The following is a 16,270-nucleotide window of genomic DNA, read 5'->3' on the forward strand; positions in this document are numbered from 1 at the left end:
TAATTAAACAAAATGGCTGCCATATACTGGTTCTGATTGGTCGAAATATAGATGTTGTCTGATTCTCCCCGGAATTGGTACATAGGGGTTTTGAGGGATGCCAAACACAATGGTAACAGTTTCGAAAAATTTAGTTGCCATGGTAATGAAATAGAGGCCTTTGATTGGTCGAAATTTAGCTGTGGTCTGAATCTGCCCAGAATTGGTACATAGGGGTTTGAAAGGATGCAGAACACAATATTAACATTTTCGAACAACTCAGTTGCCATGGTAACAAAACGGAGTCCTTTCATTGATCGCAATTTAGCTGTTGTCTGATTTTACCAAAGTCCAACAGGGGTTGGGGGACTTCTGTAACGGCCATCCGTTACAATTAGTACTAGTTCATGTTGTATTGCGTCTTTTACGTAGACCGCATGTGAGATGAGTACTTTACTCAATGTTTTCGAGTTCAAATTAAGTCTAGCATATGTATTCATCCCGCCCAAACAACAACAATAACCTTGTTAAGTATATAAGCTATATCTATGTACTGTAAAGCGCTTTAGAGTGGCTTATGTTAGCTAAATAGGGCGCTATATCAAAATGTTGTATGTTATATATCATGGTTAAAAAGTGTTTGGTGCTTCAGTCTCAGTGTTGTGACCTAAACAACATGGAAGCACAGTATTGCAGTATCATCTATACGCCTCAAGCAAACAGGCAATCGTGTATACTTTGGAAGCTTTTGACCAGCAGGTATAGAACCAGTAGTTGACATCTGCTGTGGAAGCTCCTGCGGAATCTTAATTCACCTTGTAAATCGTATTTATAAATTAAAACGCAATTGAATGGTCAGTTACTTTCGGCACTATTTTAGATGCCATACGATGATGGTAATGTTAATAATTGGAGTCCTCTTTTACAGATAGTCGTTATGGGTCTAGCAGATCGAATCTATAAAAGAGTATCAACGAATTTGAATAAAGGAATTGATATCAAAGATCATGGACTATTTCGAACCATTCTCAGGAAGTTCGTCAACAACAGGTAAAAAGCAACCTCATCATCACAATGTAAACAGTAAGTCCTAATCACACCATCAATGCAGTGAAAGCAGTAAACCATCATCACACAATCAATATAGTTAGACGGGAGGCCTTAGAAAACACAACACAATGTAAACAGTAGGCCATCATCCCACCATCAACACAATGTAAACAGTAGGCCATCATTTCACCATCAACACGATGTAAACAGTAGGCCCCATCATACCAACAACACAATGTAAACAGTAGGCCCTCGTCATTCCGTCGTCAAAATGTTTAACAGTAGGCCATCATCACACCAACAACACAATGTAAAAAGCAGAACTTCATTACGCCATCAACACAATGTTAACAGTAGTCTCTCATCTCACCATCAACACAATGTAAACAATAGGCCCCATCACACTAACAACACAATGTTAACAGTAGTCTCTCATCTCACCATCAACACAATGTAAACAATAGGCCCCATCCCACTAACAACACAATGTTAACAGTAGGCCATCATCTCACCATCAACACAATGTAAAGACTAGGCCCCATCACACCAACAATACAATATAAACAGTAGGCCCCATCACACCAAAAACACAATGTTAACAGTAGGCCATCATCTCACCATCAACACGATGTTAACAGTAGGCCATCATCGCACCAACAACACAATGTGAACAGTAGGGCCCATTACACCAACAACACAATGTTAACAGTAGGCCATTATCTAACCAACAACACAATGTATACAGTAGGCCCCATCACACCAATAACACAATGTAAACAGTAGGCCCTCGTCATTCCGTCGTCAAAATTTTTAACATCAGGATCTCATCTCACCAACAACACAATGTAAAAAGCAGAACTTCATCACACCATCAACACAATGTAAACAGTAGGCCCTCATCACACCAACAACACAGTGTAAACAGTAGGCCATCATCACACTAACAACACAATGTTAACAGTAGGCCATTATCACGCCATCAACACAATGTAAACAGTAGGACATCATTTAACCATCAACACAATGTAAACAGTAGGCCATCATCTAACCAACAATACAATATAAACAGTAGGCCATCATCGCACCAACAACACAATGTAAACAGTAGGCCATCATCACATTAACAACACAGTGTAAACAGTAGGCCATCATCACGCCATCAACACAATGTAAACAGTAGGCCCCATCACACCAACAACACAATGTAAACACAATGTACATAGGAGGCCATCATCACGCCAACAATACAATGAAAACAGTAGGACTTCATCTCACCATCAACACAATGTAAACAATAGGCCCCATCACACTAACAACACAATGTTAACAGTAGGCCATCATTACACAAAAAACACAATGTAAATAGGAGGCCATTATCACTCCAACAATACAATGAAAACAGTAGGACTTCATCACACCATCAACACAATGTAAATAGTAGGCCATCATCACATCAACTACCACACAATGTAAAGAGTAGGCCATCATTACACAAAAAACACAATGTAAATAGGAGGCCATCATCGCGCCAACAATACAATGAAAACAGTAGGACTTCATCACACCATCAACACAATGTAAACAGTTGGCCATCAACACATCAACTACAACACAATGTAAACAGTAGGCCATCATCACACTAACAACACAATGTAAAGAGTAGGCCATCATTACACAAAAAACACAATGTAAATAGGAGGCCATTATCACTCCAACAATACAATGAAAACAGTAGGACTTCATCACACCATCAACACAATGTAAACAGTAGGCCCCATCACACCAACAACACAATGTAAACAGCAGGCCCTCATCATACCAACAACACAATGTAAACAGTAGGCCGTCGTCATTCCGTCGTCACAATGTTTAACAGTAGGATATCATCTCACCAACAACACAATGTAAACAATAGGCCCCATCACACCAAAAACACAATGTAAACAGCGGGCCCTCATCATACCAACAACACAATGTAAATAGTAGGCCCCATCACACCATCAACACAATGTTAACAGTAGGACCTCATCACACCAACAACACAATCTAAACAGCAGGCCCTCATCATACCCACAACACAATGTAAACAGTAGGCCACATCTCACCATCAACACAATGTAAAGAGTAGGCCATCATCGCACCAACAACACAATGTAAACAGTAGGCCCCTTCACACCAACAATAAAATGTAAACAGTAGGACCCATCACACCAACAACACAATGTTAACAGTAGGCCATCATCTCACCATCAACACAATGATAACAGTAGGACATCATCGCACCAACACCACAATGTAAACAGTAGGCCCCATTACACCAACAACACAATGTAAACAGTAGGCCATCATCTAACCAACAACACAATGTAAACAGTAGGCCATAATCTAACCAACAACACAATGTAAACAGTAGGCCCCATCACACCAACAACACAATGTAAACAGTAGGCCCTCGTTATTCCGTCGTCACAATGTTTGACAGTAGGATGTCAACTCACCAACAACACAATGTAAAAAGCAGAACTTCATTACGCCATCAACACAATGTTAACAGTAGGACTTCATCACACCAACAACACAATGTAAACAGTAGGCCATCATCACGCCATCAATTCAATGTAAACAGTAGGACATCATCTCACCATCAACACATTGTAAACAGTAGGCCATCATCTAACTAACAACACAATGTAAACAGTAGGCCATCATCACACCATCAACACAATGTAAACAGTAGGCCACCATCTAACTAACAACACAATGTAAACAGTAGGCCATCATCACACCAACAACACAATGTAAACAGTAGGCCCTCATCATACCAACAACACAATGTAAACAGTAGGCCCTCGTCATTCCGGCGTCACAATGTTTAACAGTAGGATATCATCTCACCAACAACACAATGTAAACAGTAGAATATCATCTCACCATCAACACAATGTAAACAGAAGGCCATCATCTAACTAACAACAAAATGTAAACAGTAGGCCATCATCTTACCACCAACACAATGTAAACAGTAGGCCTTCATCATACCAACAACACAATGTAAACAGTAGACTATCATCACACCATCAACACAATGTAAACAGTAGGACCCATCAAACCAACAACACAATGTAAACAGTAGGACCCATCACCCCAACAACACAATGTAAACAGTAGACTATCATCACACCATCAACACAATGTAAACAGTAGGCCATCATCACACTAACAACACAATGTAAACAGTAGAATATCATCTCACCATCAACACAATGTAAACAGTAGGACCCATCACACCAACAACACAATGTAAACAGTAGGATAACATCTCACCATCAACACAATGTAAACAGTAGAATATCATCTCACCAGCAACACAATGTAAACAGTAGGCCATCATTTCACCAACAACACAATGTAAACAGTAGGACCCATCACACCAACAACACAATGTAAACAGTAGGATATCATCTCACCATCAACACAATGTAAACAGTAGGCCATCATCTAACCAACAACACAATGTAAACAGTAGGCCATCATCACACCATCAACACAATGTAAACAGTAGGCAATCATCACACCAACAACACAATGTAAACAGTAGGCCATCATCACACCAACAACACAGTGTAAACACGATGTAAATAGGAGGCCATCATCACGCCAACAATACAATGAAAACAGTAGGACTTCATCACACCATCAACACAATGTAAACAGTAGGATATCATCTCACCATCAACACAATGTATACAGTAGGCCATCATCACACCATCAACACAATGTAAACAGTAGGACCTCATCACACCATCAACACAATGTAAACAGTAGGCCATCATCACACCAGCAACACAATGTAAACAATAGGCCATCATTTCACCAACAACACAATGTAAACAGTAGGCCATCATTTCACCAACAACACAATGTAAATAGTAGGCCATCATCACACCATCAGCACAATGTAAATCGTAGGCCTTTATCACATCAACAACACAATGTAAACAGTAGGCCATCATCTCACCAACAATACAATGTAAACAATAGGCCCTCATCACGCCGACAACACAATGTAAACAGTAGGCCATCAACACACCAGCAACACAATGTAAACAGTAGGCCCTTATTACACCATCAACACAATTATAGTGTTTAATGTAATAGTTACATTGTTAATTTTTTGATATTCAGATTAATCAACCAGGAGAAAATGCCTGATTTCACACTGATGGCATTCGTTTACGTAGCCGGCAATATACTTATGACTGTAAGTACTTTGTTGATAGTTTGCGAAGCTAGTAGTAGGGAAATTTGATAAGGGATTGATTAAATTTCTTATTGAATAGTTATTATGTTTTTTGTTGTCATCTTTTCGTTTGAAATGATTGACAACGTAATTGTGTAGACATTTGAAGTATACATGTCGGCCTTTGTAGCAGTATTGATGATAAAGTGACGGATCATAATTCATGCTGTAGGCGATAGACATTGCGGCCTGTATAACAGTTATTTTTATATATAAGTGACGTTTTCCTGTTGACGTTTGTAGGCGATAGACATGGCGGACTGTGTAACAGTTATTTTTATTTATAAGTGACGTTTTCCTGTTGACGTTTGTAGGCGATAGACATGGCGGCCTGTATAACAGTTATTTTTATTTAAAAGTGACGTTTTCCTGTTGACGTTTGTAGGCGATAGACATGGCGGCCTGTATAACAGTTATTTTATATATAAGTGACGTTTTCTTGTTGACGTTTGTAGGCGATAGACATGGCGGACTGTATAACAGTTATTTTTATTCAAAAGTGACGTTTTCCTGTTGACGTTTGTAGGCGATAGACATGGCGGACTGTATAACAGTTCTTTTTATTCAAAAGTGACGTTTTCCTGTTGACGTTTGTAGGCGTTAGACATGGCGGCCTGTATAACAGTTATTTTTTTATATAAAAGTGACGTTTACCTGTTGACGTTTGTAGGCGATAGACATGGCGGACTGTATCACAGTTATTTTTATATAAAAGTGACGTTTACCTGTTGACGTTTGTAGGCGATAGACATGGCGGACTGTATAACAGTTATTTTTATATAAAAGTGACGTTTACCTGTTTACGTTTGTAGGCGATAGACATTTCGGCCTGGATAGCGATATTATTGTACGTTGTAAGATACGACAGTCAGCTGGACGGGATGTACGTGGGTACGCTATACCTGGCCGAGATGACGCGAGGAGCGAGCATCACACTGCTTGTGATCATTCCCATTTCATCAATATTCAACGTGTGCAAAGTGGTCTGGTGTGTCATTAAATATGATACGGGTTTACTGTGGGTAAGTTGTAACATCATAAAATGACACTGAATTAGAATATAGACAATCATAACAACAAATGAAAACTAACAATGATGTCGTCGAGTATGTTGTAGGTATTTATAAATGTCACTAAGCTTAAGGTTGACGTCGGGTATGTTATAATTATATATAAATGTCACTAAGCTTAAGGTTGACGTCGGGTATGTTATAATTATATATAAATGTCACTAAGGTTGACGTCGGGTATGTTATAATTATATATAAATGTCACTAGGGTTGACGTCGGGTATGTTATACTTATATATAAATGTCACTAAGGTTGACATCGGGTTTGTTATAATTATATATAAATGTCACTAAGGTTGACGTCGGGTATGTTATAGTTATATATAAATGTCACTAAGATTGACGCCGGGTATGTTATAATTATATATAAATGTCACTTAGGTTGGAGTCGGGTATGTCATAATTATATATAAAAGTCACTAAGGTATATGTTATAATTATATATAAATATCACTAGGGTTGACTCCGGGTATGTTATAATTATATATAAATGTCACTAGGGTTGACGTCGGGTATGTCATAGTTATATATAAATGTCACTAAGGTTGACATCGGGTATGTTATACTTATATATAAATGTCACTAAGGTTCACATCGGGTATGTTATAATTATATATAAATGTCACTAGGGTTGACGTCGGGTATGTCATAGTTATATATAAATGTCACTAAGGTTGACATCGGGTATGTTATAATTATATATAAATGTCACGAAGGTTGACGTCGGGTATGTTATAATTATATATAAGTGTCACTAAGGTTGGAGTCGGGTATGTCATAATTATATATAAAAGTCACTAAGGTATATGTTATAATTATATATAAATGTCACTAGGGTTGACGTCGGGTATGTCATAGTTATATATAAATGTCACTAAGGTTGACGTCGGGCATGTCATAATTATATATAAATGTCGCTATGATTGACGTCGGGTATGTCATAGTTATATATAAATGTCACTGAGGTTGACGTCGGGTATGTCATAGTTATATATAAATGTCACTGGGGTTGACGTCGGGTATGTTATAATTATATATAAGTGTCACTAAGGTTGGAGTCGGGTATGTCATAATTATATATAAAAGTCACTAAGGTATATGTTATAATTATATATAAATGTCACTAGGGTTGACGTCGGGTATGTTATACTTATATATAAATGTCACTAAGGTTCACATCGGGTATGTTATAATTATATATAAATGTCACTTGGGTTGACGTCGGGTATGTTATAATTATATATAAGTGTCACTAAGGTTGGAGTCGGGTATGTCATAATTATATATAAAAGTCACTAAGGTATATGTTATAATTATATATAAATGTCACTAGGGTTGACGTCGGGTATGTCATAGTTATATATAAATGTCACTAAGGTTGACGTCGGGTATGTTATACTTTTATATAAATGTCACTAAGGTTGACGTCGGGTATGTTATACTTATATATAAATGTCACTAGGGTTGACGTCGGGTATGTCATAGTTATATATAAATGTCACTAAGGTTGACGTCGGGCATGTCATAATTATATATAAATGTCGCTATGATTGACGTCGGGTATGTCATAGTTATATATAAATGTCACTAAGGTTGACGTCGGGGATGTCATAGTTATATATAAATGTCACTAAGGATGACATCGGGTATGTTATACTTATATATAAATGTCACTAGGGTTGACGTCGGGTATGTCATAGTTATATATAAATGTCACTGGGGTTGACGTCGGGTATGTTATAATTATATATAAGTGTCACTAAGGTTGGAGTCGGGTATGTCATAATTATATATAAAAGTCACTAAGGTATTTGTTATAATTATATATAAATGTCACTGAGGTTGACGTCGGGGATGTCATAGTTATATATAAATGTCACTAAGGTTGACATCGGGTATGTTATACTTATGTATAAATGTCACTAAGGTTCACATCGGGTATGTTATAATTATATATAAATGTCACTTGGGTTGACGTCGGGTATGTTATAATTATATATAAATGTCACTAAGGTTGACGTCGGGTATGTCATAATTATATATAAATGTCGCTATGATTGACGTCGGGTATGTCATAGTTATATATAAATGTCACTAAGATTGACGCCGGGAACGTTACAATTGAATATAAATGTTACTAACGTTGACGCCAGTATTAGAGTATTTATTGGAAATTTACTAATATCGTTTACTGGTACCAACGGTTATTACGTGAAATACTATTAAACGAAATAATTAGGATAATCCTTACTTTGTGTGTTTTATCAGAGTACACTGCCCGAGATATTGCGTCTGGTTGTTGACAGCGTCATCTTGGGCCTGTATGCACAACTATTGGAGAGTATCAGGGTAAGTTTTTTGTTGATATAAACGTATTACGGTGATTTTTTTTTATCGTAACGGGCTTTTAATTTACATATCATATGCATGAAGAAGAAATTGTAAAAGACATGCATGTATCTGAGACGGTTTTTATTAGAATTGTATATATAACCCTAACCCTAACCTAAACCCTAACCCTAACCCTGACTTGTATAAGGGTGGGTTTAGAATTACACGGCATAAGTATAAGACTTGTATCAGGGTGGGTTTAGTATTAGACGGTAATATGATAGTAGAGAAGTATGTGACTTGTACAAGGGTGGGTTTAGTATTAGACGGTCATATGATATTGGAGAAATATAAGACTTGTTTAAGGGTGGGTTAAGTATTAGACGGTAATATGATAGGGTATAAGACTTGTACAAGGGTAGGTTTAGTATAAGACGGTAATATGATAGGGCATACATGTAAGTATTATACGGTAATATAATAGTGGATAAGTATAAGACCTGTACAAGGGTGGGTTAAGTATTAGACGGTAATATGATAGTGGAGAAGTATAAGACTTGTATCAGGGTGGGTTTAGTATTAGACGGTAATATGATAGTGGAGAAGTATAAGACTTGTATAAGGGTGGGTTTAGAATTACACGGCATAAGTATAAGACTTGTACAAGGGTGGTTTAGTATTAGACGGTAATATGATAGTGGATAAGTATAAGACTTGTACAAGGGTGGGTTTAGTATTAGACGGTAATATGATAGGGTATAAGACTTGTACAAGGGTAGGTTTAGTATAAGACGGTAATATGATAGGGCATACATGTAAGTATTATACGGTAATATGATAGTGGATAAGTATAAGACCTGTACAAGGGTGGGTTTAGTATTAGACGGTAATATGATAGGGTATAATACTTGTACAGGGGTAGGTTTAGTATAAGACGGTAATATGATAGGGCATACATGTAAGTATAAGATTTGTACATGGGTGGGTTTAGTATCAGACGGTTATATGATAGTGGATAAGTATAAGAATTGTACAAGGATGGGCTTAGTATAAGACGGTAATATGATAGGGCATACATGTAAGTATTATACGGTAATATGATAGTGGATAAGTATAAGACCTGTACAAGGGTGGGTTTAGTATTAGACGGTAATATGATAAGGGATAAGTATAAGACTTGTACAAGGGTAGGTTTAGTATGAGACGGTAATATGATAGGGCATACATGTAAGTATAAGACTTGTACAAGGGTGGGTTTAGTATTAGACGGTAATATGATAAGGGATAAGTATAAGACTTGTACAAGGGTAGGTTTAGTATGAGACGGTAATATGATAGGGCATACATGTAAGTATAAGATTTGTACATGGGTGGGTTTAGTATCAGACGGTAATATGATAGTGGATAAGTATAAGTTTTGTACATGGGTGGGTTTAGTATCAGACGGTAATATGATAGTGGATAAGTATAAGACCTGTACAAGGGTGGGTTTAGTATTAGACGGTAATATGATAGGGCATACATGTAAGTATAAGACTTGTACAAGGGTGGGTTTAGTATTAGACGGTAATATGATAGTGGATAAGTATAAGATTTGTACATGGGTGGTTTAGTATCAGACGGTAATATGATAGTGGATAAGTATAAGAATTGTACAAGGGTGGGCTTAGTATAAGACGGTAATATGATAGGGCATACATGTAAGTATAAGACTTGTACAAGGGTGGGTTTAGTATCAGACGGTAATATGATAGTGGATAAGTATAAGACTTGTACAAGGGTGGGTTTAGTATTAGACGGTAATATGATAGTGGATAAGTATAAGATTTGTACATGGGTGGTTTAGTATCAGACGGTAATATGATAGTGGATAAGTATAAGAATTGTACAAGGGTGGGTTTAGTATTAGACGGTAATATGATAGGGGATAAGTATATACGGATGAGTTAATATTAGACATTATTGATAGACATGTGTAAGAATGGTTTAGTATTAGACAGTATTTATAGACATATGTAAGAATGGGTTAGTATGAGACAGTATTTATAGACATATGTAAGAATGGGTAAGTATTAGACAATAATTATAGACATATATACGGATGGGTTAGTATTAGACATTATTTATGGACATGTGTTAAGATGGGTTAGTATTAGACATTATTTTTGGACACATATACGGATGAGTTAGTATTAGACAGTATTTATAGACATGTGTAAGAATTGGTTAGTATCAGACAGTAATAATTGACATGTGTAAGAATGCGTTAGTATTAGACAATATTTATAGACATGTGTAATAATGGGTTAGTATTAGGCAGTATTTATAGACATATGTAAGAATGGGTTAGTATTAAACAGTATCTATAGACATGTTTACGGATGGGTTAGTATTAGACAGTATTTATGAACATGTGTAAGAATGGGTTAGTATTAAATAGTATTTATAGACATGTGTTAAGATGGGTTAGTATTAGACAGTATTTATGAACATGTGTAAGAATTGGTTACTATTAGACAGTATTTATTGACATGTGTTAGTATGTGTTAGTATTAGACAGTATTTATGGACATATATACGGATGGGTTAGTATTAGACAGTATGTATAGACATGTGTAAAAATGGGTTAGTATTATACAGTATGTATAGACATATGTTAGGATAGGTTAGTATTAGACAGTATTTATAGACATGTTTACGGATGGGTTAGTATTAGACAGTATTGATAGACATATGTGAGAATGGGTTAGTATTAGACAGTATTTATTGACATGTGTTAGTATGTGTTAGTATTAGACAGTATTTATAGACATATATACGGATGGGTTAGTATTAAACAGTATTTATAAACATATATACGGATGGGTAAGTATTAGACAGTATGTATAAACATGTGTAAAAATGGGTTAGTATTGTACAGTATGTATAGACATGTTTACGGATGTATTAGTATAAGACAGTATGTATAGACATGTGTAAGAATGGGTTAGTATTAGACAGTATTTATAGACATGTATAAGGATGGGTTAGTATTAGACAGTATTTATAAACATATATACGGATGGGTTAGTATTAGACAGTATTTATAGACATGTGTAAGAATAGGTTAGTATTTAACAGTACTTATAAACATATATACGGTTGAGTTAGTATTAGACAGTATTTATAGACACATATACGGATGAGTTAGTATTAAACAATATTTATAAACATATATACAGTTGAGTTAGTATTAGACAGTATTTATAGACATGTGTAAGAATGGGTTAGTATTAGACAGTATTTATGAACATGTATACGGATGGGTTAGTATTAAACAGTATTTATAAACATATATACGGATGGGTTAGTATTAAACAGTATTTATGGACATTTATTATATGGTAAATGGTTTGACAATCAGCCAATGGGTAAAAACATAATAGGAAGCATTGTAAAAACAATGTGTATTGAAGCTTGGATAGAGGGCAGAAAGGTTAACCACAGTGCACGCAAGACAGCGATTACGTCCCTCGTAAATCCAGGAATTCCTCCGACAATAGTCCAGCAACTGTCCGGTCATAAGAATGTGAATTCCATCATCAAATATAGTCATGCTTCACACCAGCAACAGAAAGAAATGTTCTCTATACTCACAAATTACAATGCACCCTCTTCAACTTCAGATATAGCCATTAGCACCGAAAAATTAGAGAACATTGACTTTGATCACAACTCGGGTAATTCCGGGAGATATTCATAGCAGATAGTTGCGGAAACCTTCAGAGAGATCGAAGCGTATGAGAATATAAAAACTGTACAACAAACAAAGTCAAATACGGTTGCAAACGTTGGGCAACAAGACCAAGCGCGAAATATCTTGGCGGGTGCCAATGTCATTGGAAATATAATCTTCAACTTTGCCAGAGACCCCAATGACAAAGCCCCAAAGAGGCGATACAGCAGAATCATCTACAGCGACAGTGATTCGGATTAGATTAGAGAAACTTTGAATTGAATCAAAATCACTCCATATGTAATAAATATATTATAATCGAGTTATTTTTGTGTTTAGCGTTATCACTTTATGTCTTTTTTCGTTTTTCAATACATGTATTTCAAAAGAAAAATAGATCTGAGATAGTAGACCTATCCGTAATTTATTAGTAAGTATGTAATAAACAGAATAAAACATGCCTTTTTCCATATCACCCCCAGTATCAACCCTCGACCAATATCAGCCCTCGGGCCTTCGGCCCTTGGGCTGATATTGCAGTCTCGGGTTGATACTGGGTGTGATATGAAAATAGGCATGTATTATTCTCTATATATATACGGATGGGTTAATATAAGATAGTATTTATAGACATATATATGGATGGGTTAGTATTAGACAGTATTTATAAACATAGATACGGTTGAGTTAGTATTAGATAGTATTTATAGACATGTGTAAGAATGTGTTAGTATTAGACAGTATTTATGAACATGTATACGGATGGGTTAGTATAAGACAGTATTTATAGACATATGTGAGGATGGGTTAGTATTAAACAGTATTTATAGAAATGTGTTAGGATGGGTTAGTATTAGACAGTATTTATATACATATGTGAGGATGGGTTAGTATTAAACAGTATTTATAGACATGTGTTAGGATGGGTTAGTATTAGACAGTATTTATAGACATATAAACGGATGGGTTATTATTAGACAGTTATATTTGATAGTGGGTATGTATTTCTATTTTCCTTTTGTGTGTGTAGGAGCCGTGGCTATTTCTACCTGTCAAATATAATATAGTATTCGCTTTGAAAGAGATGTAAGTACTTGATAAACCATTCAGATATATATTATAAGTAATTATAATCGACTTATTGAACACCATGTATTTATAATCAATTAGAACTAGTGAAGATATGTAATGGGTTTTAAAGTATGTTGTATACATGTATAATAGTTCAATTCTATATTTACAGTTATCGGATAGAGACATCTACCGAGGGATGTATGGACTGACGCTGGCATACCTGTGTGTTAATATAGCAGCTCAGGTGAGCATGTGGTACCACAATGATATAGCGGCTCAGGTGAGTATGTCGCACCACAATGATATAGCACCTCAGGGGAGTATGTCGTACCACAATGATATAGCCGCTCAGGCGAGTATGTGATACCACAATGATATAGCCGCTCAGGCGAGTATGTGGTAACACAATGATATAGCAGCTCAGCTGAGTATGTGCTACCACAATGATATAGCAGCTCAGATGAGTATGTGGTACCACAAAGATATAGCAGCTCAGGTAAGTATGTGGTACCGCAATGATATAGCAGCTCAAGTGAGTATGTGATACCACAATGATATAGCAGCTCAGGTGAGTATGTGATACCACAATAATAAATCAGTAGCTTATATTGATATTAAGTTTTATTACTACATATAGTTTGTTATATATTAGCTTTAAGATATTTGAAAATTAACTTTTGATGGAAACTTTAAATTTCTTCATATCTACTTTTTACTATGGAATGCCATTGGATATGTATAAACTAACATTTGTATTCCCTATTACACTTATCATTTCAGCTCGTTTTGTTTGCAATTAAAGACCGTTTGCATAAACGAATAGAAACCAGCTCCTCAGTAACGGATTCCTCAGGCTTGATAACACGGCTTTGGAGAGCGGTTGTTAGACACAGGTAACACTACCGTAGTGTGTTTACAAGTCTCACTTACATCTGTTCTCAAAAATATGTTTAGTTAAAAACGCGAGTAACTTTCAATCTTAATTGCACATTGAGAAATGGGGAAAATGAACCCACTAAAAATAATGACGAATCTAGGTACTCTTTAGGGTAAGCGTGCACGAGTAGCCCTGAAAGGTAATCGTGGGAATCAGGTCATAGGGATTTACATAAACTTTCGTCAACCTGTTTGGATGGAAAGAGGAAAATGATAGTTATGTTCCGATCATGACTTCCCTGCCTCCCGCACCAACTGCAATGCTTGAACTTATTTTATGTAAGTGCAAAACAAGTCTATGCTCATCAAATAAGTGCAAATGCAAATCAAACAACTTGTTTTGTACCGAACTTTGCCAGTGTGAGGCAGATGATGACACGTGTGAAAACACACCGTTCGGCCGATTGATGTATGAAAACAATGATATGGAAGAGATTATGTGAATCTCACAAGGACAAAAGCTTCGAAGACTTTTTTGGAATTCCCACTTATGCATCGACAAATAATGTAAATATGTTTCATTTTATGAACGTTTATTTTTAAACGAAATGCACATTTGTATGCCATGTTGCTAAAGGAAAATTTCTTAAACTTATCGGTTGCTATGACAGACATTTTGATTATTTCCTTAATTTTACCACTTACCGTGAAGCGAAAATTGATTAAAATGCAGGATTTACTTGCCACATCATTGGACAACAACCTTCTGCCCTTTATGAACTATTTTTGCGACAATACCTATAAATATATTAATTATGCCTTTCTGCTAGTGTTTGAAATCGGTTGTTATGGCCGCCATTTTGCATATTTCTTAATTTTACCACTTCCGGTGAAGAAAAACGCTATAATCAATTATGTTATATCAGGAAACCACAATTTGTACTCTTAATAAAAACATATTTTACGAAATATATGCTTAAATGCATTTGTTTTGCTAGAAGTTTTTTGCAAAATCTGGTTGCTATGGCCGCCATTTTGATTATTTCCTAAATTTGACTACTTCCGCTAGAGCGAAAAATTGATAAAAGTGCAGGATTTACATGTAACATCATTGAACAACAACCTTCTACCATTTATGAACCAATTTTTTCGACAAAACCTATGAATGTATTAATAATGCAATTTTTTTAGTGTTTAAAATTGGTTGCTATGGCCGCCATTTTGCATATTTCTTAATTTTACCACTTCCGGTGAAGAAAAACGCTATAATCAATTATGTTATATCAGGAAACCACAATTTGTACTCTTAATAAAACCAAATTTTGCGAAATATTTACTTAAATGTATTTGTTACGCCAGAATTTTATGGCAAAATCTTGTTGCTATGGCCGCCATTTTGATGACGTCATCAAATTGACCCGACGCAGTTGTCAGAATGACAACAAACTTTTTTTGATTTAGGACACCATTACTTTTCAGAAAATCACCACCTCTAGCTTCCTTCAAAAAAATCCCACGGGATTCCCTTGGGGACTCCACTATATCTTGTAATCTCTCACGTGTAGAATACCCCGGATTAGCAGACGCCCTAGAAACGGTTAGGTTTCTGGAACACCTGGTTTCACCTACAGTATATTTGGGAAACCCGTTGTCTTCTCTTCTGTGTAAATGTCTCTTCAGCTTATGTTATTGTCTTTTCATATTTTCTTTTCCGATTTAGTCCTTATGTGTCGACACTGCATACTATTGTTCTCCGCTTTAGGCCTGAGTCGTGTTGGGTAAGAACATGTATGTAGTAGGCTGTTCATATTGATCTGAACTGTAAGGAAGTTTTAACTAATTAAAGGGAAAGACACATTTTCAATGCAAAGGGAT

General features: G+C 35.9%; 1 protein-coding gene across 1 annotated transcript in view; it reads left to right on the forward strand.

Annotated features, from left to right (window-relative positions):
* Nucleotides 1-16,270, forward strand: part of LOC110449640 — a 126,908-nt gene that overhangs the window by 87,153 nt on the left and 23,485 nt on the right. Inside the window, exons 28-33 of the mRNA XM_021496625.1 lie at nucleotides 908-1,029; nucleotides 5,215-5,290; nucleotides 6,142-6,351; nucleotides 8,668-8,748; nucleotides 13,689-13,763; nucleotides 14,300-14,412. Coding sequence (XP_021352300.1) covers nucleotides 908-1,029; nucleotides 5,215-5,290; nucleotides 6,142-6,351; nucleotides 8,668-8,748; nucleotides 13,689-13,763; nucleotides 14,300-14,412 — 677 coding nt within the window. The remainder of the gene's footprint in view (nucleotides 1-907; nucleotides 1,030-5,214; nucleotides 5,291-6,141; nucleotides 6,352-8,667; nucleotides 8,749-13,688; nucleotides 13,764-14,299; nucleotides 14,413-16,270) is intronic.

The sequence above is a fragment of the Mizuhopecten yessoensis genome, unplaced genomic scaffold (genome assembly GCF_002113885.1).
Source record: "Mizuhopecten yessoensis strain PY_sf001 unplaced genomic scaffold, ASM211388v2 scaffold4729, whole genome shotgun sequence".
Taxonomy (NCBI): domain Eukaryota; kingdom Metazoa; phylum Mollusca; class Bivalvia; order Pectinida; family Pectinidae; genus Mizuhopecten; species Mizuhopecten yessoensis.